Source organism: Vanacampus margaritifer, chromosome 6 (genome assembly GCF_051991255.1).
Source record: "Vanacampus margaritifer isolate UIUO_Vmar chromosome 6, RoL_Vmar_1.0, whole genome shotgun sequence".
Taxonomy (NCBI): domain Eukaryota; kingdom Metazoa; phylum Chordata; class Actinopteri; order Syngnathiformes; family Syngnathidae; genus Vanacampus; species Vanacampus margaritifer.
The window spans coordinates 21,893,334-21,920,551 of record NC_135437.1 but is presented as its reverse complement, the minus strand read 5'-3'; the positions used below and the strand labels follow the sequence as shown (position 1 = coordinate 21,920,551).

General features: G+C 38.0%; 1 protein-coding gene across 2 annotated transcripts in view; it reads right to left on the bottom strand.

Annotated features, from left to right (window-relative positions):
• The window catches only part of LOC144053391 (guanine nucleotide-binding protein G(o) subunit alpha), a 99,502-nt gene that overhangs the window by 20,739 nt on the left and 51,545 nt on the right, over nucleotides 1-27,218 (bottom strand). For both annotated transcript variants that reach the window (XM_077567793.1, XM_077567792.1), the window contains exon 4: nucleotides 12,881-13,041. In XM_077567793.1, coding sequence (XP_077423919.1) covers nucleotides 12,881-13,041 — 161 coding nt within the window. The remainder of the gene's footprint in view (nucleotides 1-12,880; nucleotides 13,042-27,218) is intronic.

Here is a 27,218-nt window from a genome sequence, read left to right as displayed (position 1 = left end):
CTCATCAGATCATTAATTTTGATATGGCAGTCACGCCTTTCTCTTATCAACACTGTCAGTTTGATCAGCGACACATCAGCACTTGAATCAGAGCCTTCTACATTTAATTCACCAGATGCTGTACACCATGCAACACATTTATTTGCATGAGTGGATTTTTTTTTGTGTATGAAAATACAATACATAGATAACGATCCAGATGTTTTAGATGAAATCCAAATTAACAAATTAATTAGAACACCTTGTGGTTGTTTTTTTCCACTAAATGTCAGTCATGGGCAATCTTGTAGATCGATCCCCTTGTAGAATTGACATGCACATATCTAATAAACATGATGAGTCATTATCAGCAAAAATGAATTACATAGTTATGGAGCCACAACACTGACAGTAAGATTTGGTATTGAAACAAACAATGTCATTGTGGAAAAAGCTGCATTGACATTGAAACAAGTATTGGCATTGTAAAAGGTTGTATTGAAAAATAAAATACAGACATAAAAAACAACACTTTTCTTTAAGCATATTTTTTTGTATTATGACGTCACTTTCAATGCCAATCTGCAGATTTTTTTTTTACACTCTTTTTTTTCGAGTGCCACAGGTTTTCAGTTTCAACTCTGGTTTTCAGTTTCACTTCTGTTTTTTTTTTCAGTTTTAACTTATTGGCAGTGTTTTGGATACAAGTTCACCAGGAATTCCCAAGTGTTAATGTTTCTGTAGTAACCACTTAGCACATTTGCTAAATTAGCATGACATGATGCATAAAGTAATTTCAAACATGGTGGTTTAAACGCCACAAGGTTATATGTAGAAAACACAGACTTACAGGCAGTTTAGTTCCTGGTGAACTTGTATCCATGAGCCTCAGACTATTTGCCGCAGTGAATTCGGTATTGCCTTTAGCCGACGTGCTCTCCTCTCTCCTCTCCTGAAAAGCTGAAAGTGCGTTCTCGTGCTCAAAGCCCCGCCCCCAACCCCGCCCCTTCCCCCTCCACGTTAAAATACTGCTAATTAGTTGAAATTGAACAAAAGAGAACTGAAACTGAAGACCAGAGAGTTGAAGCTGAAAACCTGTGACACTCAAAAAAAAGTATAAAAATAATAATAATCTGTAGATTGGCATTGAAAAAGACATCATAATATATCAAAATATATAAAATATGCTTAAAGAAAATAGTGGATTTTTTATGTCTGTATTTTACTTTTTAACTCATTCACTGCCATTGACGGCTATAGAGGTCAAAAATTACTATTTCTATTAGTTTAACATTTTTCCCACTTTTGTTAACAAGAGTATGAAAACCTAGAATGTTTTTATTGTATTAGAACAGATATCAAATTTGTGATTAATCATGAGGTAACTAGTGAAGTCATGCGATTAATTACGATTAAAAATTGTAATCGCCTGACCCCCCTAATTTTTGATAATCTTTTCTTTAAAAAAAAAAAAAGATTAAAAATGTAATTTTTTTTTTAATTATTTTATTGAATTTCTTTAAAAAGATTTTTTTTTTTTTAAATTAGGGGCGTCAGGCAATTAAATTATTTTAATCATAATTAATCGCATGACTTCACTAGTTAACTCACAATTAATCACAATTTTTAAAAATCTGCTCTAAAAAAAATTACCCCAAAAAAATATTGTTTTTCATACTCTTGTTAGCAAAAGTGGGAAAAAAATGTTAAGCTAATAGAAATAGTTAAAATGAATTTATGACGTCTATAGCCGTCAATGGCAGTGAATGAGTTAATATAACCTTTTACAACGCCAATACTTGTTTCAATGTCAATGCAGCTTTTTCCACAATGACAATTTTTTTCCAATACCAAATCTCACTGTCAGTGTTGTGGCTCCATACATAGCCCGCAAGAGCAGCAGTGAGGAACTGATGGCTTTTAAAGGTAATGAGCAGCACAATACTTCACGCTTGATTTTAAAATAACTTCTTACTGTATAATCTTGTTGATGAAAAGTGAGGCTTACCAACAATGCTTTACTCGAAAATGCTTTATTTAATGCAGATTGTTGCGGTGAAATAAGTGTTAATGTGTTTTAATAAGATGTGTATGGGCCAGTAATTGAACCTAACAAAAGCAGTGAGCAGCTTCTCATTTATCAAAAAATCATTTCAGCAGTGGTATTCCATCGTAGTGGAATAAAAATAAAAATCATTAGAACTGGCAACTTATTGATTTGCATTAATCAAAGAAAACAACAAAACAAACTGCTGAATCAGCTAAAATTGTGTTCAGAACTATGATCAACAACTATAGCCGTTTTGTAGTATATATTGTACTGTATCATCATTCAATCTACAAATGCAGCAAGAACATTTCCATACATCACATTCTCTTCTCCGAAGATTGAGACAGCTGGGAGGTTTCATTGGGTTTGTTTTGTGGAAGAGTGGTTCAGGAAGAATGAGAAATTATTTACACACATTGATCGAAACCTTAACCGCGCCGAGAATCTTCTGGATGTGGCAGATTATATGCACAAGGTTGTGACCCAATGTAACAACAATGAATGTGATAACTGAACACTGGGTGGATGAGGAGATACGCAGGACGGAGACTGTTATCAAAATGTTTTGACGGCATAAATAATGAGTATAATCAATTAAATTAGTTTCATTCAAACGTAAAAGAGTGACTGTGAGTTAAATAAGATACTTCACGAACAAGCGATCCTATGGTCGATGCTGTACAATGTACATCCCTATCTGAATCCATCAACACTATAAAGGGAAATAATGACATACTCACACATAAGCATATGTGCATTGTGGTAAATAGGTCAACATGCAACCATTTAGATAAAGGGGTTGAGGAGGCTTCAGGCAGTACTCATAAAATAGAACTTTCTGCTTTCGTACATAACATACATTACACATACTGTCACTGCTATGTGAAAAGCACTTACGTCCATTTTTGTCATTTTTTACATTTTCATGTTTTGGGGATGAAACTGAATGCAGACGTCCCAAAAATGTTAAAATGTTAAAAAAGGGGAAAAAAAAAGTGTTTTTCACATAGCAGCGACGATATGCAATATGCATGCCCCTAGATAGGAAGTCAACCTTAAACATTTATTGACAATAATATGTTATATGTAACCTCACTAGTCTAAACATGACATTCTGATTAATATTACATTTGTATAATATGAGTTATGCATCAAAATACAGCCATTTTTATCCATCTCAGGTGGCGGCCATTTTGCCACTTGCTGTCGATTGAAGATGACATCAGAGTTGCTCAGGGCTAAGGCGACCAATCACAACTGTTTTCTGAAGCTGAGCTGTGATTGGTTGTTACTTGAGACCTGAGCAACACTGATGTCATCTTCAGTCGACAGTAAGTGGAAAAATGTCCGCCTTCTGATGTTGACAATTCCGAACATGCGGGCATTTCTGCTATTTCCACAATGCAACGTTTCATTTTCGACGGCGGATTGTATTGCTTTTGCCTGTGACTATCATCCAAACCAGGCATGTTTTTACAGTAGTCAAACAACACTTTATCACAATTTCAAATCAAAATAATCCTCACAAATCAAATGACAACGATCCAAAGTCCAATGCTTTTCAATGAGCAGGGAACATGCTGCATTCGAGGAAACTGGGAAATCGGATTTTTCCCATTTGGACACGTTATATGTTCACGTGACACAACGTGATTTGAAATGACTGCATTAACCAGAACAACAAACAATTTATTGGAATCAGCTATCTTTATTGTTTACATTTGCCTCAAACGATTTAGAACTGGGAAATCTGCCTTCAAACGCAGCACAAAACCGCCATTTTGACTTGTGACATCATTTTGGAATTGTCAATTGATAAAAAGTGTGGATTTTGCTGCTTAATTCATATTCTACTAACGCAATGTTAACCAGAATACCATATTTAGACTAGTGGGGTTGCATTGAACATATTATTGTCAACAATATTTTTGGGGAGTTGGCTTCCTCTTTAAAACAGAACCTTAATATTCCTCGAAATCTTTAATTACTGTTACTGCATTGTTTCAAGCATCAAGGATTCAGCATATGACGGCAAAAGTTAACCTATCTGGGGTTAGATATGAGTCACACACAAACAGAGACTCCACAGGCCAGAACACAACAGGAAGCTGCCATCAATCTTTAATGTGACATTTAGCACACACGGATGTTGTGCATGTGTGTGTGTCGCAGACACGCTCACACGAGTGCAAATGTTGCTTCAATTGATCACTGGCCATATGGAACTAAGTGGCGTTCACATGTAAGCATTATTCGTCTTGACTTCATCAGGCACAGGATTTTTTTAGTCTATTTTTAGAATTTGTTTTCACTTCTTCAAATCTCTTGCGTCTCTTCTTATGGGATCTGCCCTATCCATGTCATTTATTCTATTTTATGTGGCCCTCACACTTGCTTTGTTTTATTTCCCGATTCTTATTCATTGATTTTAACCAGTGACTCTTTCCGGAGATGAGTTTGGTCTGATCCTTTATTGAGGTGGCCCGTACGCAAAGTAGCCTGTCTGTGCAAGTAGAATATACTGCACATGATGTTGCTGTGAGGCTTCACGTCAGCTTCAAATGTCAATGATTTGGCACACAAGCGGCTGCTAAACCCCCTGTGGCCACTAGAGGGCCGCCATGAGCGTCTAAGGATGGGACAAACGTCAAAGTGGGAAGGATGCAGTTTGAGGATTGATTGCACTACATCTCGAATGGAGAGAATCTGCTGCAGGGTGAAAGCTTCCCGCGGCAGGAAGTGGAGCTCACCAGAACTCTTGTTGGCATTTCTCAGCACCTTGAAAGTGTCCATACATCATTTTCCATACTGCTCCTCCTGTTTATGTTCACGGGGGGTTGGAGGCTATTTCCCTGACTTTGGGCAAAGGAAACTACACCCTGGCTTGGATTGGTCCCTAGTCAATTACAGGGCACATTCCCCCTCACACCGCGAACGAGTGGGAATTGAACCCAGACAAGTAAACCACTACACCGTCACTGACTCCAGTTAAAACTGTTTAGTCAATTTTTACATCGTTGTCGACTTGTCATTTTCCACATGAGCTAACGTTAAATGAAGGGGTCACTGGGACATGAGGCATTAACTTTGTGGTTAAGCTCAAGCACTTATAAATAAATGAATATAAATAAATCATAACAATTAGAATAATGTTTCAAAGTTTTGTATAACAACACACAACCACTCATCCATTCATGTATTTAACCACAGCTTCATAACTTTAAGCATATGTGAAACAGAATTTTTTTTGTCCAGTTTTAGTCAACAGAAAACTGCCATTTTAATCTAGTTTTAGTCAGGACAATTATTTCCCCTCTACATTTTTTTTGGTCAGCAGCATTTCGGATCTAAAACTATTTCACATAAAATGTTCTCTCATCTTTTTGATGAAAAACAACTTCACACACACAATTACAGTATATCAATAAGTGGCTATGGCTCCAGTAAGTTAGCCACACCTATCTGAATGTATGACTGGATAGCCGATAAGCCAAGACAATTGAAGCCGCAAGGCCGCCATATTGCTCCTCCCAAGAAACCTTTCTTGGCATACGATTCTATAGATTTACAGTATCGAAATTGGAGAACATTTGAGACAGTACTTAGAAGAAACAGCATGATTTATGATGTTTTAATTTGTTAAACATAAACAAGAGGATTTCAGTTTACAGGAGGAAAACTTTTTTTTTTTAAATTAAATAATTATAACTGTAATTCAACAAAAGATGCCTCTGGCAAATCTAATATTGTATGGAGCCACAAAAAAAAAATGTAATTGTGGAAAAGCTGTATTGACATTGAAACAAGTATTGGCATTGTAAAAGATTGTATTGAAAAATAAAATACAAACATTAAAAAACCACTATTTTCTTTAACTCTTTTACTGCCAAAAACGTTAAATGACGTTTAGTAAAAACCTACGGAGGAGCGCCAAAGACGTTAAAAGACGTTCACCAAGTTTATTTTGGGGTGGGGGTGGGCCTTGGCCATCTGTGCTGAAAGTATCAAGCAGATCTAGTTAGTATAATGCCTATTTTTGGCCCCTAGATGGCAGCGATGACTCTCTTTGGACAAGATTGGGTAGGCGTCAGTAGAAGACGTGAGGCGGAGCTAGAGTGTTGAGGGGACAATGGCTGAGGAAGCCATAATGGCGACCGGTTGCAAGCAGCTCACGCTTGAGCATTTTTTTCAAAGACGAAAAGCATCGACCAATGCTAAAGAGCACATTGATGACGACGATGATGATGATGGTGACTCCGAGGTTGACGCCGAAGTTGGAAGCGTTGACGCGGCGGCTTTGATCACGTCATAAAGCCTCACCGGCTAGCGATGCTAACGCCGGAAAACGCGGAGCACAACCGAGCACGCTCAGGCGGACGTTCAATCAGACGACTAAGAGTGCCCCGAGTCCAATGCATATTCATTGGAGGAGTGGGTACAGTCTGATCACGGAGAAGACACTGGTTATGGACTACGATGCCACCATGAATGGAGCGGATAAGATGGATCAACCACCCGGTATAGGAACTGAAGGACAATGAGGAAGCCAGACGTAACGTCACCGCAACGTCACCGTATCATGATCCTGAGAGTAGACTTGATGGCAACATGGCCAAACACACACTGCAGTATATACTTGCTATTCCCCGGAAAAAAAGACCGGCAAGAAAGTGTATCGTCTGGACGAGAAGGAGCCATCGCAGTGAAACTAATCTGTTGTGCAAATCCTGCTGCGTCGACTTACACGCAGGGGAGTGTTACAAAAAGAAAAACTGTATTTGAAACATCCACACAATTGTAAATAGTACCACGGTTGCACACATTTGTAAATAGTTTGCCAAATTGTTTTGTCAAATTGTTACACTGTTGAATGTAAATAAACGTATTTTCATAATATTGGGGTCTAAGGAAAAGAGTGATAAAAGAAAAAAGGTGTCTTCAAAGCAGCACATACTGGCCACTTGTTATTTTATTCTTATTATTATTTTACTTGTTACCCCGCCACAAAAATTCCACCCCGCCCCCATACAAACTGCCTACAAGCTGTATATGTCTAATTTGTACGTATACCGTACAGTTTATACTCGCGAGATGGGAGGAGCAAGATAGCCAGATCAGTGGTTATCCAGCATTAGTTAGCGGCCGGATTAACATTATTGTTGGAACGTTATAGCTGTTGGATTAATGTTACGTTATAACTATAATTTTTTAACCTTTCACCAAGAATCCACATCCTGTCTGTCCATAGAGTTTAGCCCCGTTTTTATTAAGTGGAATACATTTTCGTCTCGTCTTCATTAGTCGACGGAAATGCATACGGATTTAGTCCCAGTTATTGGTTATTTATGAGTGTTTTAGTCAAGACTAGTCAAGTTTTTGTCTGGTGAAAAATGTGTGTTGCCCAAAAATATTTTACCTGTTAACCACTAGTCTGTCCACGTTGAGAGGAACCAGTTGAGGTGGCTCAGGCATCTGGTTCGGATGCCTCCTGGACGCCTCCCTGGGGAGGTGTTCCGGGCATGTCCTACCGGCAGGAGGCCCCGGGGACGACCCAGGACACGCTGGAGAGACTATGTCTCTCGGCTGTCCTGGGAACGCCTTGGGGTCCCGTCGGATGAGCTGGCTGAAGTGGCTGGGGAGAGGGAAGTCTGGGCTTCCCTGCTAAAGCTGCTGCCCCCGCGACCCGACCCCGGATAAGCGGAAGAAGACGGACGGACGGACGGACACTAGTCTGCCATGTTGCCCCCAGTAAGAAATACCAGAATAACAAAACAAGTTTATTTTATTACTTATGGTTCTTTGGCTGCGATTGGCTGGCAACCAGTTCAGGGTGTGGATGGATGGTTCTTTGGTTAGACTACAATCAGAATTAGCCAAAGTTATCAAACGACATTATTCTTATGAGTCAACATCTAATTGAGACAGTCAAAACTGTCAGTAATCCAATTTAAACAACAAGTTCTCATTATGCTTCATCAGTCACATTATGATTGGAATCTTCCATTTACTGTGCTGTGCTCATGGCACGGTCGAAGAAATAGTGCCTCCCTCATGCTCAATCCATTTTTTTCCCCCACGTCACTGCATGTCATTTCACAGGATCTATGGCGTACAGTTGAACAAGGACAACATGCGCAAACATGGCACTTAACGTAAAAGGTTCCCCCTCCCCCGCTTGGTTTGCTGCCTTTTCTCCTGCTGTCTCCATCTCCACCCACGCACAGCCACTCAGCATAAATCAGCCCCGCTACTGGTAATGGTAATTGACTGTGTGCGGTAATAGCCTGTGTATGATCACATTCAGAAAATTAGAAATAATTAGTGGTGTGTGTTTGAGTGTGTACTGCACTTTTGATTTGTACTAGAAATTGTATTCAAAAATCAATAGTGCAGATGAAAAATGTTTTATCTAGGCCTTTTATTGACTTTTTAACCATTAATGTGAGTTTTTTTTTCATGTTGCTGTGGTACATGTTTCACCTCCCGGAGCTTCTGTAGCTTCCGCCCTCCCACGTGTTTCCGTCACAGATCCACATATCATAGACAAGCACAACATGGCTGCTGCTACAGAGAACGAAAAGTTTGCTCCCACGAAAGGAGTCAGTCGTCACAGTGGTGAAAAAAATATTTGCATTTTGTTATGTTTACTGTCATGATCTGTACTTTGGATATTTGTACTGTTACGAATACATTTCGTTTTTGTTTGTTTTTATGTCTTGTTTTCTAGTGGTTTGTGTTCCGTCTTGTTGGTTACGTTTTTGTGTTTTGTTGGATTCCAGTTATTTTCATGTGGACAAAGTTAGATTGAAAAACAAGCTATTGCACAGTTCTAATGACAAAGTCTTTGAGGGGTTGTGCACATAAACCTCACCAGCCTGAACCTTTTTGTGAACCAGTTGGATGGAACGCTTCAAGGGTTCAAAAGACTTCACCTGCCTGTCACTATTGTCCAGGTGTTCCTCGTTGTCTCGTCAGTTTGGTTGTACAGTATTTAGTTCCTTGTTTTCATTTAGTCCTTGTCAGTTCATTGTTTGTTGTTCCTGTCAGGTGCCACATCCCCATATCATGGTGTTTAGTGTGTTTTTTTGTTAGCTACTTTGAATCAGTTTTGTTTTTTCTATTCCCCCCCCCCCCCCCCCCCCCTTTTGGGGCATTTAAAAAAATAATTAAAAATATTACTGGAAAATTATTTTGGACAGCACTCCTGCCTTGCTTCCCACATGTGGATCTTCTTTACTCCTCAACATTTCTCGCACTTTGTCATGTTTATTTTCAGTCTTGTTTAGTCCATGTCATGTTTAGCCTCTGTTTTCCTTGTGTGTTCCCCTTGTCATGTCATTTCCTGTTTTATTGTGAAAAGTCTGACTCCTCTCGTTTCAGGTCACTTGCCCTTCCTTGTGTGGTGTCTGTGTCAACCCTGATTGTGTCCACCTTTCCCCATTACCCTCATGTGTCATCCAATCAGTGCCCTCAGCCAGGTGTGTCTTGTCATGTCATTAATGTTGGTGTATTTAGTCGGTTGTCTCCCCCCTGTCTGTGTCGGTTCATTTTTGCTGTTGCAACTGTCGTAAGTCTTTCGCCACGTCACGCTGACCACTTCGCCTGATCAGGATCCATGTCATGTTGTTAGTCTCGCCTTAGTTGTTTTGTCATGTTTAGCTTCATGTTTTGTTAGTTCAGTTTATTTTGTATTTTGAAGTTAGGTTTTTTTTGATTAGATATTAAAACGTCTTTTTGGACTGCACCTCTGCCTCCTTGCCCTGCCTTCCCGCATCTGGGTCCTAAAGCCCCCACCTTACTGACACACTTAAGCATTTCCTATCATTAAACAATTTTAAATATTAGTCAAAGACAACCCAAGTAAACACAAAATGAAGTTTTTTTAAAAGAAGGATTTTAGTATTAAGAGAGAAAAACAAAACCTACATGGCCCAGTATGAAAAAGTGAAAATTGGCTTGCTCAGAATCAGATGTGTTTGCTGCTGTGTTTTCGATCATTGTTGTGACGCAGATGAGCTTCAGCTTGTGGTCAAACATTCTTTCTCAGTCTTTTCTGGTATAAGAGCAGAAATCAGGGTTCCATCAATCACAAAAAACATGTCATCCAGCTCCTGTAGTAGCAAACCAGCCCTAGACCATCACACTACCACCCCCATGTTTGACTGTTGTTGTTTTTTTCCTGACATGCAGTTTTTACATTAACTGCAGTTGTAACAGACTCAGACATTCCAAATAGTTCAACTTCTGTCTGATCAGTCCACAGAATAATCTCCCAAAAGTCTTGAAAATCATTCAGATGTGGTTGGCAAAACCAAGACAAGCCTTTATGTTCCTTGTGGTTTTTGCCATAGAATTGGACTTAATAAAGCAATAAAAATGAAAATACTACTCAGGAAAAGCAGTTCAGAAAATGAAATGACAAAATTAAATACTGGGAAGCCTTGATAGAAAATACAGTGACCCAGTAAATGATGAAATCTTGGAAATGAGCTCTCTGATGGACACAAGGTTCCAAACAACCTACATTGACCCAGACAAGGTCAAAAGAAGACTCAGTGAATTACTGTCTTTCCCCACTGACAAAATCTTACCACAGCGAAGAGACAGAGTCTCAGCCAGATCCCAAGAGGAAGAAAAACCTTTCTTCTTCTTCAAGAAGAGTCATGGCCAGTCAGAGACAAACTGGACTAGCAACTTATCTGCTACTGCCAGAGGCGGACCCTGACACTGTTCCACTCCAGTGGCGGAAGAGCCATGAATTCAGCTTTTCAAGGATCCCTAACCTGGCCAAGAAATACCTCTCTATCCTGAAGATAAGCGCTCCATCTGAGACAGTTTTTCACTGTGGAAGGAAAAGTTGTTAAATGCAGCAGGGTATGTCTCTTCCCTGCCCAAAAATGCATACACAGAAAAAACACAGACTTATGATACGGCACCACTGCCAAAATGTTTGTTCTTGCCATATACAGACGCTCCCCTACTTACGAACATTCGAGTTACGAACAACGGTACATACGAACATGTCTGCGCGTACAGTATCTCGAAAAAATGTTCGGAAAGAAATGCTGTAAGTTAGATTTTGTATTGCGCGTAGTGCTTCTTTCCGCCGCTAATACCGACGATTGGCGCTGTGAGAGCTCATTGGAGGCTGAGCAACGTGGCGAGGAGGAGGAGGAAGAAACGCAGGTCCCCATGAAGCAGGAAATAACTTTTGAAGCCGATTCCAGCGACGACGAAGAATCTCTCATGATATAAAATCCTCCTCTTCCTCCTCCTCCATCATCTCCTTAACTCTTTGACTGCCAAAAACGTTAAATAACGTTTAGTAAAATCCTATGGAGGAGTGCCAAAGACGTTAAAAGACGTTTGTTCCAAAACAGAGGTGAAACTAACCATTTTCTATTGTTGATTACTGAAAAACGGAATAAGGTAGAAACAAACTTTTTTTTTTCTGATGAAAGATGAGAGTCCAATCTTTCATTTGGTAGTATGTGTGTTTCCATAGTCCAAACACATAATTTTCTATGGACCTTGAAAGATCAGTCAAAATGCTTAAAATCGGCTGGCACCCACGGCATCCCTTTTCTGAAAACGTCTGGCAGTCAAAGAGTTAAGCATCGAGTACATCTTCCAAAAGTAAGTTAAACTTCATTTTATTTATCTTATTACGTACATGTACATACTGTATGTGTGTCTCTCGCTCTCTCTCTCTAACATACGTAGTACAGTACAGTACTGTACGTATTCTCTCCATTTTATTAAAAGTTTTTTTCAGTACAAACCAATGCAGGTTACTTGTTTGTACAAGCCTTAAACATACTTATATAAACCTTCAATATACTTATATAGGCTTTAAACATAAATTATAATACAAAATATAGCACTGAAGCAACTTACGAACAAATTCACCTTACGAACGATCGTCCGGAACGTAACTCGTTCGTAAGGTGGGGAGCGTCTGTATTCAGGGAAACACGCCAAACTGTTTATCTTTTAAAAGAAAGTTGAACAACAGTTTTAAGTTTTACACGAGGACAATAGGGCTAATTTTATTATGTTTTTGATAAAACTAAAACTTCGTCTGTCCTTCCTTCCTTTCCTCAGTCTCTCCTTTGGTCTTTTGAGGTCTCCCTGATTTATTGAAATTTAGATGTCTCTGGGGTTGGTGAAGGACTCTGGTTGGTGGCCTGGTGGGTGGTGTCTGGTCGGTGCTGGATTTCACTTTCCTTTTTTTTCTTTGGTCCTTTCTCGGGTTTCCTGACGGCCTCACGACTGGCTGAAGTGTTCGGTTTAGGGAAACGGTATGGGATTTTTTATTTTTTTTTATAGGTTTTAGGTGAACTAATGAATGCACGCACGCACGCACGCACATACACATATTCACCCACATACAAAAAAAAAAAAAAATACAAAAAAAAAATATATATATAAAAAAAAGGACAGCAATGATGATGACCAGTCAAATCGGTAAAATTACCGAATGATCAATACTGAGCTCTCCAGAAAATAAAAATAAAAAAACTAAAACTAAAACTTGTTTTGGGATTTTACAGTCATTTGTACTTAATGCTTTCTATTAAAAGTAGGGACGGGGAAAACAGAAAAAGAAGTACTTTTTTTGTGAAAAAAAAAGGGGTTATTTTTTAATTTTAGTTTTTTTGCCCAAAATTGCTCAAGGACGTTTAGTTGAATGCCCATCCTTTGTTTGATGTACAGACCACAAACCCAACAAACTCATTATGTGGCAGGGAGAATGAAGCGATGCTGACATTTGATAATGACAAATACTGATAGATGGTAGTTATGAAAAAGAGTATAAATGAGGGAAAACACACACACACGTGTACGTACTACTGCGCTGAATCGTTGAGTTGGTACTCCCGAGCACGGCTGAAACATTCCTGTATCCCCGAGTCGGACCAGAGACGCATCATGGAGGAAAGCAGCTCACTGGAGTACGGCTCTGTGTCCTCCATACGACTAACTACGTCACACACCATCTTGGCATCCGCCTAAATCGGAGACAAAGGAGGGGGAAATTAAGTCATGTAAAAGTATCACAAACATCAAAGTAGCCCAACATTAATTAACATCAATTTTGTCAAAACGTCATAATCAGTCTAAAACTAAACTGCTAATAATCATTTCGCATGAAAAGACTAAAAATAATAATAATCAATTGAGAAAAAAAATCAGCAAATATCTGAATCTGCAGCTGCTAAACCACGAGTATGCGGCCTCCACTGTGGTGTAAATTGCCAAAGGTTGCTGCTGCTGTGTCGCTGTACAGGATTTGGTATCTGCTTCTCCAGTATAAGTCTCATCTAATGCCAATGAGAAGATGGAGGATTTAATATAAACACCAACAATGAGCCAAGACAAAGATTTTAATGCTTTTATGCTAATTCGTTTTGTACAAGGTTTCAAACAAAAAAACAAAAACATTGGCTTGTTAAAGTGTAATAAAACTTAAAGTTATTCCTGTTTTTTTTTTTTTTTAATACAATATTCAGTGTTGTGTTGTGTTGTGTGCCATAGACTATGCTATGTATACCACCAACGCTTTTCTGGTTTCATAATGTACAGGCCACAATGGAATTCCATCAATTGTGTCTACATAATTACAGCAGGTTTACCAAAGACTTTTTCAAATTGCTGCCAACCTTTGACGTGGTCACGGTAAAAAATGGACAAGCCAGCTCATTATTCCTTTCCCTTTGTGTCCTCTTTAATTCCTAAAGTTGAAATATGCCCTTGATTTGAGACAAAGGTTACTAAAATACTGAAAAGATACATATTGGATGAGCCTTGCCATTACTGCTGAAGAGCCTGTTATGTTCCAATTATCCCTATATACATTTTTTTTTTTACCTCAGTCTCATATTTCCTAAAAAGAAAAATCCCAGTGTCTAAGTCACAACCCCTTGTCACATAGTCATCCCTTATTCATTAATCTTCACTCCCTCATGAACATATCTCTGCTATCGCTGCTACAGCAAACTGCATCCAGTACACCACTGTGATGAAGAAGCCAAGCCAATGAATGTCGATGCAAAACAAGACTCATTTGCATAATAAGCATCCTTTTTTGGTCAGTTTAGGATGTCTTGGTTAAGCACTCTACATGCACAACTCAGTAAAAAGTATCCAAGCTTGTGGCAACACATTATGGGATGTGCCCATTCTGGTCCACTAATAATAAAATTAGGAGATCTGCTTTCAGGACAAACACTGCACAGTACTCATCATTATAAGTGGATATTGAAAACATGTTGTAGCTTGTTGGGGGACTGATATGCTGTTGGCACTAAGAACTCCTTTGTTGTTTGGATAGTATTTTCCGTTCATTATGTTTCTGCATGATAAAGGCTCTATGATCCGTTTTGTGGCATCTTCTTTATACTGGCAGACAAAATATTTCTGTAGAGTTTTGAATTCATTTTGCTGCCGTGTGTTATGAGCCACTTCCAGAAGAAGCCACGCAAGCTCAAGTCATAATATTCGCTCAACTAAGTTTCACAGATGGGCTTCTATTTTGTTTTGTTTATTTATTTATTTTTTTTGCACAAACTTGATTCTTCCCATCACCTTACTAAAGGTGAGTAGTTTTTCAGCAAATTTGTAGAATGTACTTTTTGGCGGGGCACATTCCAACCTGCCCTTCCAATTCTTGCTAGTGGCAAATTTGCATTGTTCAATGTAGTTTTTCCCAACCTTTATTAAGTCAAATTACAAAAATCTCATGGCAGAACAAAATACACAATGTCACCAAAACTTGATTCTTCCCATCACCTTACTAAAGGTGAGTGCGTCAGTCCATAGTTTTTCAGCAAATTTGTAGAATGTACTTTTTGGCGGGGCAAATTCCAACCTGCCCTTCCAATTCTTGCTAGTGGCAAATTTGCATTGTTCAGTGTAGTTTTTCCCAACCTTTATTAAGTCAAATTACAAAAATCTCATGGCAGAACAAAATACACAATGTCACCAAAACTTGATTCTTCCCATCACCTTACTAAAGGTGAGTGCGTCAGTCCATAGTTTTTCAGCAAATTTGTAGAATGTACTTTTTGGCGGGGCAAATTCCAACCTGCCCTTCCAATTCTTGCTAGTGGCAAATTTGCATTGTTCAATGTAGTTTTTTCCAACCTTTATTAAGTCAAATTACAAAAATCTCATGGCAGAACAAAATACACAATGTCACCAAAACCATGCATACTTAAATAATTATATCATTTTACTTAGTTTAGGTGAATATGAATGTGAAATACTGTACAAAGTACTTGAGAGAATTAAGGAAAGACTCACAGACCAGAATAATTTTCAGACCAAATTCACAATCCCATTCTTTTGGAAGGCAGTTTATTCTTCAAGTGTTACTAATGTGACTGAATGAAAGCACAAAAAGGAGCACTTGTAATGTCAATTTCCCAGGCTTTAACCAAATTTACAGTCTCCTCTTTCAGCTGCTGAGGCACCGTGAACAACTCCTTCAATTTACTGTAAAGCTCCTGGCTGCTTCTACTCGGCAACTGAATCCATCCCACTGGAATGGATTTGATTTGATATAAACGTTTTTTTTTTCTTTTCTACTGTGTGGGTTAAAGCTGAGCTTCAGCTTCCTCCTGGTGATTGATGCTCCCAACACTCTTTTCACAGCCACACAGCTCCTGATATGGGAAGTGTGTGTGTGCATCTGGATGTGTGCGAATGAGGTTCAGTGCAATGTGAACAAACAGTCTGTTTTCTATTTGTACACTTTAAAGTGCTGGGCAGAAGGCCACAGACACACTTAGAAGCACTGAGCAGACAAAGGGCGCTGTATAAACAAATCATATTGAACAGGGTCAGTAGTGTGAATGTGAGTGCATTGTGTGCATGCGGTGGTGATGGGCTTTGTGCTGTGTTTTGTATTCATTTCCTTTATCATCTCACACTTATACATGTATATGACATAGCACAAACACCATCATTAAAGGTCCTCTCTAAAGGTCAGGACATTGATACTTATTGTATACAGGGATGTGATTTGACCAAAGTGAAATTATCTGAAAATTTAGCCGGGGGTCTGGGGGCCGCTGGCACCCAGCTAGGTCCAGTTAGCTCATGGGTTTTCCGTGTTTTTAAGTACTTTCAATGCACTCACATGACAAAGAAATAGACAAAACAACAGCATAAATTTTCAATGTATATTGAACTATCCCATATAAAATGGCAGTTTTAGTCAACTCAAAATCAGTCACATTCAAAAACATTGGACTGCCTTTGCTTTTAAAAACTATCACTGAGAATATCATCATATCTAACTAATGTGATTACTAAGTTAACACATAAATAATGTTGAAGAGTTCAAATTTCATGAACAAATAATTGTATCATGACCAAATGAAAAGTAACTCATATTAGAGCATACCACAAATGTCTTTGTTATAACAGAAGATGTTATCTGTCGGAGTCATGTGCATACACAATGAACTACTACTACTACTAAAAAAAAAAAAAAAAAAAAAAAAAAAATCGATTTTTTTTTTTTTTGGGGGGAGATAAAAAAAAAAGCGGAATTCCGCGAATTAGCGGAAAAATCACATCCCTGTGTATAGTTCTGGACTTAAAAATGATGCCGGGGGAAAAAATAAAATGTACAATCTCTCCAAAACAGACTCAGCATTATTTCTAGGCTTGTTTTCTGATTATTTTAGGCAGATTTGGGAACGCCCACATTTAGTATGGGAGCCTGCTTACGTCAGAGGTGGAAGATGAGCCCATTTTTTCCCATAGTAGTACGTGTGTCAGTTTTTTTTTTTTTTAAATGCAAAATTTACCAATTTAAAGTGTATAAAATCTTGAGCACAAATCTATAAACGCTCTTGAAACTGCTTATTTCTCATTCTGTGAAAGAAAGCTGTGGTGCGTAATCATGAGCAGAGCCATTTGCATCTAATACACACAGTTTTAGTGAGCTATAATCGCTGGCGTCGGGGCCAAAATCGCTATGTCACAATTTGATAAATGTCACATTTTTTCATATCTATCCGATTGGTCAGTCCACACGCGCGGGTGCTATTTTTTACATGTTAATAACCAAGCTAACGTTAATGTATGAAGAAAAATCCAATTTTTGGGTTCTCGTGAAAAGTGATGATTTTGAAGCTATGAAGATTCCACCGAGGCCAACGATATGTACCCTATGTATATATTGTATCACTCATGACTTTGAAAAAGAGTTTAGGAGGATAATGTAACACATGCGTTGGCTTGTATAGACCCAATTAAATTACAGAAAAAAAGTGATTAGGATAACTAATAAGGTTGGTCGCAGAGGATCCAGTAATTAACTATTTATAGGATCTTGAATTTAAAAATGTGCGGATATTGTGTATTGCAATCAAGACACTGGAAATGCTTTTTTCTTGTAGTGAACTACCTGTTTGTTTTCAGGATTTCTTTCAATTAAGAGAAGGAAAGAAGTAAACAAGTAAAGTAAAGTTTGAAACAAGTAAAAGTGAGGACCAACATAAAATAAAGATTTGTTTTTCAGTTTTGGATGGAAAATTTGAAATGAATTTCATGATGCGTTGAAGCTGTTTATTTCTCTATTGGGGTTTAAGAAACATTTAAAATGTAAAATACTTAATGCTCATGGTGCCATTGATAAAATGAAAAACATTTATTTTTGCTCCGTAGTAATTCTATGTGATTCATGGGACTATGTATTATATAGTAGGCAAAAAATAATCCTGGTGCTTAAATCTTTTCCTTTTTAAAAAAAAACAAACAAAACATTTATTAATTTTTTTTTTAATTGATTTGTTGGATTTTTAAAAAAAATAAAAAATAAAAAAGGAGAGCAATGATGATGTCAGATCGAATGAACAATACTGAGCTCTCCTGTAAAAAAAAATAAAAAAATAAAAAAATAAAAAATCTTTTCCTTTTTTGGTTATTAATGGATTTGTTCGTAAGGATGTTAGTGTTTCCATTTCTGTGTTATGTATTGAGCCAAAAATAATCGAATCATTCCTTTCATTGAAAAACACAAGAAAGTAAAACTTAAGCATGATCCTCAGTCTTGAGTAGTTCTTCCATCGCAAAGCAGTCCCTGTCTGGCAAATGTTATCCTGCTTGAATCACAATGGAATTTCATGGTACACTGTATTTTACTGTTTGGGTTCATTTCAGTCCAAACAGACTGAGAGTAAAGTTTGTCATGGTTAAACAGTTCACAGGCTTATGTTCCACCAACATACAGTATCACATAACCAGCTCAGTGGCCTTGTGGTAGAGTGTCCGCCCTGAGACTGGGAGGTTGTGGGTTCCCGGGGTTGAACCCGGGTCATAACAAAGACTATAAAAATGGGACCCATTGCCTCCCTGCTTGACACTCAGTATAAAGGGTTGGAATTGGGGGGTTAGATCACCATGTGATTCCCAAGCGCAATCATTGCTGCTCACCGCTCCCTCAGGGGATGGGACACTGAGAAAACAATAGCGGGTCAGTGAACTTAGAAGAAATTTCACAGGATAATTGCAGCGCTTCGTTTTTATAAAATGTCTCATGACATACACATTTAAGTATTGCAGACAAACCTCCCGCTCAGATCACAATACTCTAATCGACTTTATTTTTTGTGATTGCAGTTGATTTTGTTTGCATCATGAGCACTTCTCCATGGAGCACGTGTATGCAATGTAACAGTAAAAGCAAGCAGATACCTATGAGAAACAAATCTGACAGGTGACCTCCATCAACAGTCTGGTTCTCCTTATCCAATATAAAATTATTCACAGAACATACGTTACTCAATATATGATGAAGAAAATGGGACTCTCAGACTCCGACATTTGTCTCCAATGTTTACAAAACACTACAGACACTTATGTTCATGCTTTATGGTTATGTACGCCGGTTATGTATTTCTGGACTAAAGTCTTAGAAAAACTTTCCGCTATTTTGGACTGTAGGATACCTTTATCTCCAAACTTGTGTTTGCTAGGCGACCTAACAACAACTGACTTACCACATAAACAATTTCAATCTACACTTGTAGCCCTTACTATCGCAAAAAAAACAATTCTTGTTAACTGGAAAAATAAACAAACTCTGAATATCGACCAATGGTCTAAACTCCTCATAAATCACATTTTAATGGAAAAAATATCTGCCTCAAATAAAAAACAAATATCAAAATTTATAGAAACATGGTCTACGTATATAGAATTTTTTTAACCTAATTCTGGTTACTTAATTCTGTCTGTTAGCGAGAGCCACTACATCGTGATAACTTACTTTGATGTTTCTGCATTTGGCAATTTATTATTATATTATATTATTAGGTTTTTTATTTAGGTGAACTGATGAATACACACACACACGCTCGCACGCACGCACGCACACACACACGCACATACACATACTCACCCACATACAAAAAAAAAAAAATAAAAAAAAAATATATATATATATATAATTTTTTTTTTAATAAAAAAGGAGAGCAATGATGACATGTCAAATCGAATGAACAATACTGAGCTTGCCATAAAAAAACAAATAAAAAAAAACAGTCTGGTTCTCCCCTCCCTTTTTTCTATTTTTGGACCAGCGTTTTCTCTTTCAATCATCTTTCATCTCTCTTTACAATTGAACTTTCTGTCTTTTTGTCATCTCACCTTTACTTGTTCCTTCCATGCCATATATGTTATCATATAGGCAGCAAAACAGGCAAATCCACACACATGAATTTGTTCTTTCTAATTAGCCTCCTGTTCCTCTGCTGTCTGCTGGCACGCCCCACCCTCTCACTCCACCTCTCTTTTTCACTCTCTCAACTATCCTTATCCCTCACTCTCTCACTCCTCCACATCATGTGACTCTCAGATGCAGTTGCCATGGTGACATGCTCATCTCCCAAGAATGCAATCTTGTGTGTGTTTAGCTCTCTCTTGTGCCCTTTCCATCTATTCTGCCGCACTCTTCTTCTCCTTCACCATGATGATCTTTCCCATCCTTTCACCTAGATGTCCATCCTAATCACATGATATAGAAACAATGTTTCAAAAGGCATGCTGATTTCTGCAGGGTTCTGAATTATTTGTATTTGTGTACCAATACAGACGCACAAACACACACCTGCCCTTCTATGGAACAAACTGCTGAATGCTGGATATTGTTAAATATTTAATTGTTGCTCAGACCTCCTATGGTCTGCCCAGCAGATGCATTGACACATATGTGTCAAACCAACATGTGTGTGTGGTCTAGGCTTTGCGCCATTGGGGCTTCCGTTAGCACACTCGCAGGGTGTCCTGCAACCACACCCTTTCACGGAGGAATGAACCAGTGGATGTGAAGCATACTCAGTCTGTGGTATTATATTAGTGGATTGTTAAAATATATTAACTTCAAGAGTATGCCGAAAAAAAATCTATTTCATTGCCCTCATCTAAAGTGTAGATAATGAAAAAAATAATAACAAAAAACAACATATTAAACGATATAACTAAACTAAACTGATGTATATGGTCCATGTAATACCGAATCAATTTTCAGCACTTCATATAGTATTGATGGGCAAGTATCAATACCAGGTATTGGGCCGATACCAGGCTTTATTTCAAGGTGTAGGTACTCGCGACAGTGGCCAATAGTGGCCACACATTTGTGGCCATTTTACGATTAGAAGCTAGAAAAGAGAAATTACAAGAATAGAAAACTGCCATTAATTGTTATGCTATTTTCAGGAAAAAATGCTATTTTAAGACATATGTCTTTCTTTAAAATGATCTGTCTTTTTTGGGGGGGGCGGGGGGCTTTGTATCAAAAGTACACGTATATACTTGGTATCATTATGGCGACTATCAAGAGTTGAGCACTCGTACTGGTATCTCAACTGGTACTTGTATCGGTCTAGGAAAAAGTGGTATCTACTAGGGCTGGGAATCTTTGACTGTCTCTCGATTCGATTCCAATTTCTGAGTCTGCGATTAATTGCGAACAATTTTAGATTAAAAATTATTTGATTGACAATGATTTCTGTTTCAATTTATAGATATGCAAAGAATTGTCATGATTTACTCCAGTCTGACTCGCTAATGCTAATTAGCGCGCTACTCGTGGCACTTTTATCACTCAAAAGAACGACTATTCATACAAAACGCTTCAGGAATGTATAAAGAGAAGCATCTTAACATACTATACTACACAAAAAAAAGAAAAAACTTTTATTGGAATAACTTGATCATGACTTTTTCTTTCTATGTGGCTACAACTTAACCGTGTCTCAGAACGAGCGGAACCACACTGCCCCTAAGTGGCCAAATCGTGTACAACATGAACAGTGCTCCCAATAAAGGCACACACAAACAAGGGCAAGACAGTATAAAATAATTGAAATAAAATCGATTTAGGGACATTTAAAATAAATTCTGAATCATACTAAATGAGAATCGCGATTCTTATGAGAATTGATTTTTTTTGGCACACCCATAGTATCTACTATTAAACATCCATAGTTCAAAGTTACATTATCTAAATAAAGCCTTACTGCAGATGTACTCATTACACACCTGCTAGTCATCTTCTAAACTGTAGCAACAATAGATAAGCGCTGGGTAGCGATCGTCATTACACCACTCTAATTATAATTTTGGTAGGAAGTCGAAAAGTACATAGTCTCTCATCATTCCGTGGACAGGGAAAAGAGTGGGTGGATGCTGAAAATAATGTTATGTGGATGTGTCTTCAGATTCACAAACCTCTGGCCTACTTGCAGACTGGGAGAGTGCGATTGTGTTTTAGTATGGAAAAATTAATTAATGCCACGTTGCAGAAATATGCAGAGTCAGAAATTTCTGATCTCTAACTAGAAAAAAAAACATTACATTGGGATGTAAGACAGGGCACAGTTGATGCAAACTTAAGTAGATTAAATCAAGATGCTGACATTTCTGGGAACCAAGTTTAGAAAAGAACAAAGACTACATAAAAAGACAACACTAACTATTTATTTAGATGGATGGATAGATAGATGGATGGATAGCTAGATAGATAGATAGATAGATAGATAGATAGATAGATAGATGGATGGATGGATGGATAGCTAGATAGATAGATGGATGGATGGATGGATGGATAGATCTTTATTGTCCCCAAAGAGCAATTTGGTGTGCAACGGTGCCTCACAATCAAACACAGAAAAGAAACAATAAAACAAGTCATAGTTGTCATCATGATGCAAGGAGGAATGAAACTCATCATTTATTTAACAATTTAACAGCCGATGGTACAAATAATCTCAAGTATCTATTGGACTTTGCCTTCTTAGAAAAGGCCAACCTCCTTCCTGATTGCAATTACCGAAACTCTGTAAAAAGGGGATATTGGGGGTCTACCAGGATGCCTTTAGCTTATAGTTGTGGTCGCAAGTTTACATACAACCAACAAAGACATTCTTGTTATACTCATTTTATTAAAAAAACACTTTTCTTTCAAATTGTCAATTGTAAACAATGATATGCAAGAAGTATTAGCCCTTGTGTTAATAAATCAAATTCATTGTTAATTGTGATGAAGAGATAAAATGCCCCTCCTTTCTATTTAAAGACATTTGCCACAGAGGTGCTTTTGCTGATGGAAGTCAAAATGAAAACATTTGCATCATTTAGAGGCATAACTTCTCATTAGAGACCTTTGTAAAGACCAACCACCAAATGTATCTTAGGACTTTGACTTTTGGTCAATCAAAACTTATTGGAAGGAAGGAGGATCCAGGACAGCCCTCTCCCATAATTGGGAAGGCCAGACACCGCTCCCAGTGCGGATGCTCCTCCGTGAGGAATCACTGGAGCTAAGAACTAAGACAAAAGAGTAAAAAGAGATAAAAGTAAAAAGACAACAAAAAAAAAAATAGGCTTAGAGCAAAGCTAATACGATAAAAGGAGCTGAAAACTAAACGACAGTACGATGAATACATTGTAATAAAAGAGATCACTAAAAGCCAAATTAAAAAGGTGTGTCTTGAGCCTCCTCATATCAACAGTCTCTATAGAAAAACCTCAGATGCACACTGTAGATTGTGGAATCATGAGAATTGTCTTGTTCTCTGTCTGTGTGTGGGTCCTCTCTTGGTACCCCAGCTTTCTCGCACAGTCCAGTCTTAGGGTCATAGAAGGATCTAATTATGAAGGTGTGTGTGAGAATGGTTGTCTGTCTCTATATGTCTGTCCTGTGGTTGAATGGCTCCCAGTCCAGGGTGAACTTAGCCTATCACCACGCCAGCTAGATGAGGCTTAAGATGTCTCACATAGAAATGAGCAGCATAGAAAAAAAGAATCTTTTAGAGTAATATTTTGTCATAATTAAGTTTTCTCCTTCATTTCTTTCTTAGCAGTTTTTCTTTGTGCACACAGCTTCCTCGTTTTCTTGCAGTCTCTAAACCTCTTCCTTCTCATATGCTATCTAAACTTAGCAGCAGTGAGCTATCACCCTGCCTTTCTTAGCACAATCTACACACACACTAACACACACACGCGGCTAAAAATATGTAAACCCACATGAAACATCGGAAGGATGTTGCTTTGTTGAATTTGGAAAAGCGCAGAGGTTGTTAAGTTCAAACCAAACATAGCACAGCTCAGCCAACATGGCTGCATGGACTTCCAAATCTTGATTTGGTCAAGCATAAAGACAATCCTGTAATTCTGTAAACAGGCAGTTCTCAACATTGACTGCTGTGTTCAAAATTTAGCAAGATAATTATACAGTATAATACATAAGAGACACGTCCACTCACTGCCACCAACATGGTATTGAAAAAAGAAAACCTAGCAGTACTCTAAACCTGGACATGACATCTTGAGGATGTAAAAATGATCAGCAATTACAACAGAAGAACATTTGTGAGGTTTGATGGTTCATTCCAAAACTGGTCGATTGGGTCGAGGTCATCAATCTAAAGTTCTCCCGACACAACTTTGTAATAATTATCTGAATGTGTGAAGCCGCAGCAGCTGTGAGTTCTGTTTGAAGGACCACACAAACAAATGTTGTGTCTACATTATGCCTTGAATTTGTTATGACTGTTTTTGGTTGGGTCATATGTGTTTTATGGTCTTGTATTTGTTCCCTTGTGATGATGATGATGATGTTGTCAGTTGCTATGCAGTTGCTATGGTCTGGTATTTGTTTTTGCTTTTGGTATTTGACTCTTTTCTCATATGGGCCTTTATTATGTAACGACACAGAATTGTGCCCTTGCTCTAGCGGTAGTTAATGACTGACACTTTTGTCAATACGTCAAGGTTCCTCTCAGCAGGGCGAGGTTTCCTATACCCGCTCTTCCATGCAATCTGTTCTTCCATGTGCTCGTGATTCCTCGCATGCATCCGGCACAGCTCTCTCAATTGAGATTTCTCAGTCAAGATTTCTCCATTAAGTGTTTTCTTCGAAGGCCATATGAATCCAGCCCTGCTCTCTGTTGTTACTTTGTATTATTTGTATATAAAGACTCTCTGTATGGCTGAATTGACTGTCATTCTGCAACATTCAATTGAAATCATTGTTGAATGTTAAGGCTAACACTTTGACACAAAGTTTTTCCATTTGAAGTCAAACTTTAAACAGGAAATTGTAACCCTAGTTAAACAAGGAGCAAGAACAGGTATTAAAGAGTAGAAATGAAACAGGCCTAATTCTTGACTGAAGCGATTGCTAAAGTCCATTGGTTATATAATGTGGCTTGAAAACTAGCATCATCCTCAGGGAAACTCAAGGTAGGATCGATTTGGGTGATGTCTTGAGGAAAAATCCTTAACAGATGGCATGGATTACATCTGTGGCCACATTGGGATCAAAGGGGTGGTTGGGGCGGCTCAGAAGCGTGAAACCAGGTAGCACTGCCTCTTCTTCTGTGGATATCACTGTAGGGTGAACCATATCCTAATTTGCTTTTACCAAAATATACACTTTATGGGCTAAAGCTTGGAACCTAAACACAAGAGAGATAATTTTAAAGGATGGTGAATAATTGGAATACCCCACTGTCTGATCAGTTGCACACTTTTTTTTTTTAAAGAGCTGTTGAGTTGAAAATAATGTTATACACATTAATTCTGGATATTTTGCAGGCCTGGCTCAAACCCCAATCAAATACACAGCTAAGGGTTGTGTCCTTCTATTTTATGTCTGAATGGTAATATTGTATTTTTAGCCTTTGACAGGTAATAAATCACAGTTTTACAAAAAGCAGTTTCTAGTAACTTACTCACACATGGTTCGGGTCATGCATTCATGCAACAGCTGTAGCATTATGCTGATGTAATACAAACCCTGAGTTTGCTGATCCATACAGAAAGACTGGGGGAGGTGATGGAGAGATAGGTAGCAGCATTTAAAAAAAAAAAAAAAGAGGAGAGAGGGGGAATCAAGAATGACATTATGAAAGTCAAGACAGGGAATTAGTTAAGGGTTCTGATTAATTAATTATACAAATAATCATGGCCAAAGAAATGACATAAGTCTTCCATGAAAGCGGCTGTTGAGCTTGGTTGCTATGGCAACATGGAGACCGGTGAAAGATTTTTATGGAAAAGTGAATCTAAGGATACATAAACTTACAAATCACTCTCTCCTTAGAAAATCCTCATTTTCACAGTGTCACAAATACACCACCAGTAAAAACTAAAGTAAGTCCTGATCTTTTATTCCTCAAATAAAGCATTACGTAACCATGTAGTTCATATGGCTGCTGAGCTGATAGCAGATTTCAGCATACTTTCATGATGAGGAAACATTGGACTGCTTATTTGCATAATTTGCTTAAAAAAATCTTACATTAGCTCATCTTCCTTACAGAATTTACTCATTCGCAAACCACGCCCCCAAACGCCCCAAGGTCCGTCAAACTCCTCTCCGCTCTATTGAAACCCATTGTAAAATCAATCCACCAAACTTTTGTCAGCTTCAATAAAACAAGACCAAACAAAGTTCCAACAAGCTATGGAACTCCAACAAGCAAAATAGTGAAGCGATGTGCCCATAGATTGTGTACATCGGACCTGAGGAATCCACAAAGTGGAGCTCCAAAATAAACGAGCATTCCTACACATTTGCTCCAAGGTAAATACTAAAATGGGGGCTCGGCTAAAGCTAACGAGCTACCGTACGATAAAGCTAGCTTTTAGCTCTACTGTCAATTTCACTTTAGCGCTAGAGGCAAGATCATCCACAAAAATGGACATCAAAGTTATACTTATGATTGTTTAATATTGTATATTATCAGGATAACATAATAATCGGCCATTCATCACTGAGTTCTTTATGACGCAACTCCTCGTAAAAATACACGGTTAATCTTGATCATTGTTATTGATGTTAGCTGGGTAGCTTGACGTACTAGCAGGTTGTTTACGCTGGGTCTCATACTGAAATCTCTGTTTCATCCATTTTCACGAAGTGAACATAGTATCGTAACAGGCACTTTGAATTTATTGTTTTCAGTTTTTACGTAGCATTTTTTGTTAACTCAGAGCAAACAACCGCTCTGTTACAGACAGGAAAAAATACATCATCATTTTACAAGTACATTTATTAAAAATGGGAAATATATATATGATTTAGCTGTGTTTTCCTAACCTTTATTGAGTCATGGCACTCATTTTTTAAAATTTACATAACAATAATATCACAAATGTGTGAATGTAAATAATGACATAATGACGAGTTGGTCTCAATTTCAGTGTGAAATCTGGTGCTGTTTAATTGAACACAAAACTGATATACTAACATGACTTATTCTGTTGTATGAATGGGAACATGTGGATATTGAAAGAGGAATAAAATTATTTGTCCTCTTTGCGTGTTCCAAAATTTGAAGACAGAGTTAATGTAAGAAAAAACACCTTTGCAAAAATGATTTTTTAATTCAACAGAGATCTCTGGACATTTAACAGCCTCTAATTCATCACTTAAACAGGTGGGATTCAGAGCGTCGGAATGTGTCTCTTCCGCGTGTAAAATGGCTTCTTATAGTTAAAACCGACCGCCTCGCTTTCATTTGTAGACAAAACATACTCTCTGGGTACTTTTCCATGAGCGATGGCGAAAACAGAGTCAGGAGTGCGTGTTAGAAACAGATTCTGTTCTCAAGGACCAAATGTGTTTTCGCACAAAGCGCTGAGAAGGAACTTTTTTGACTAA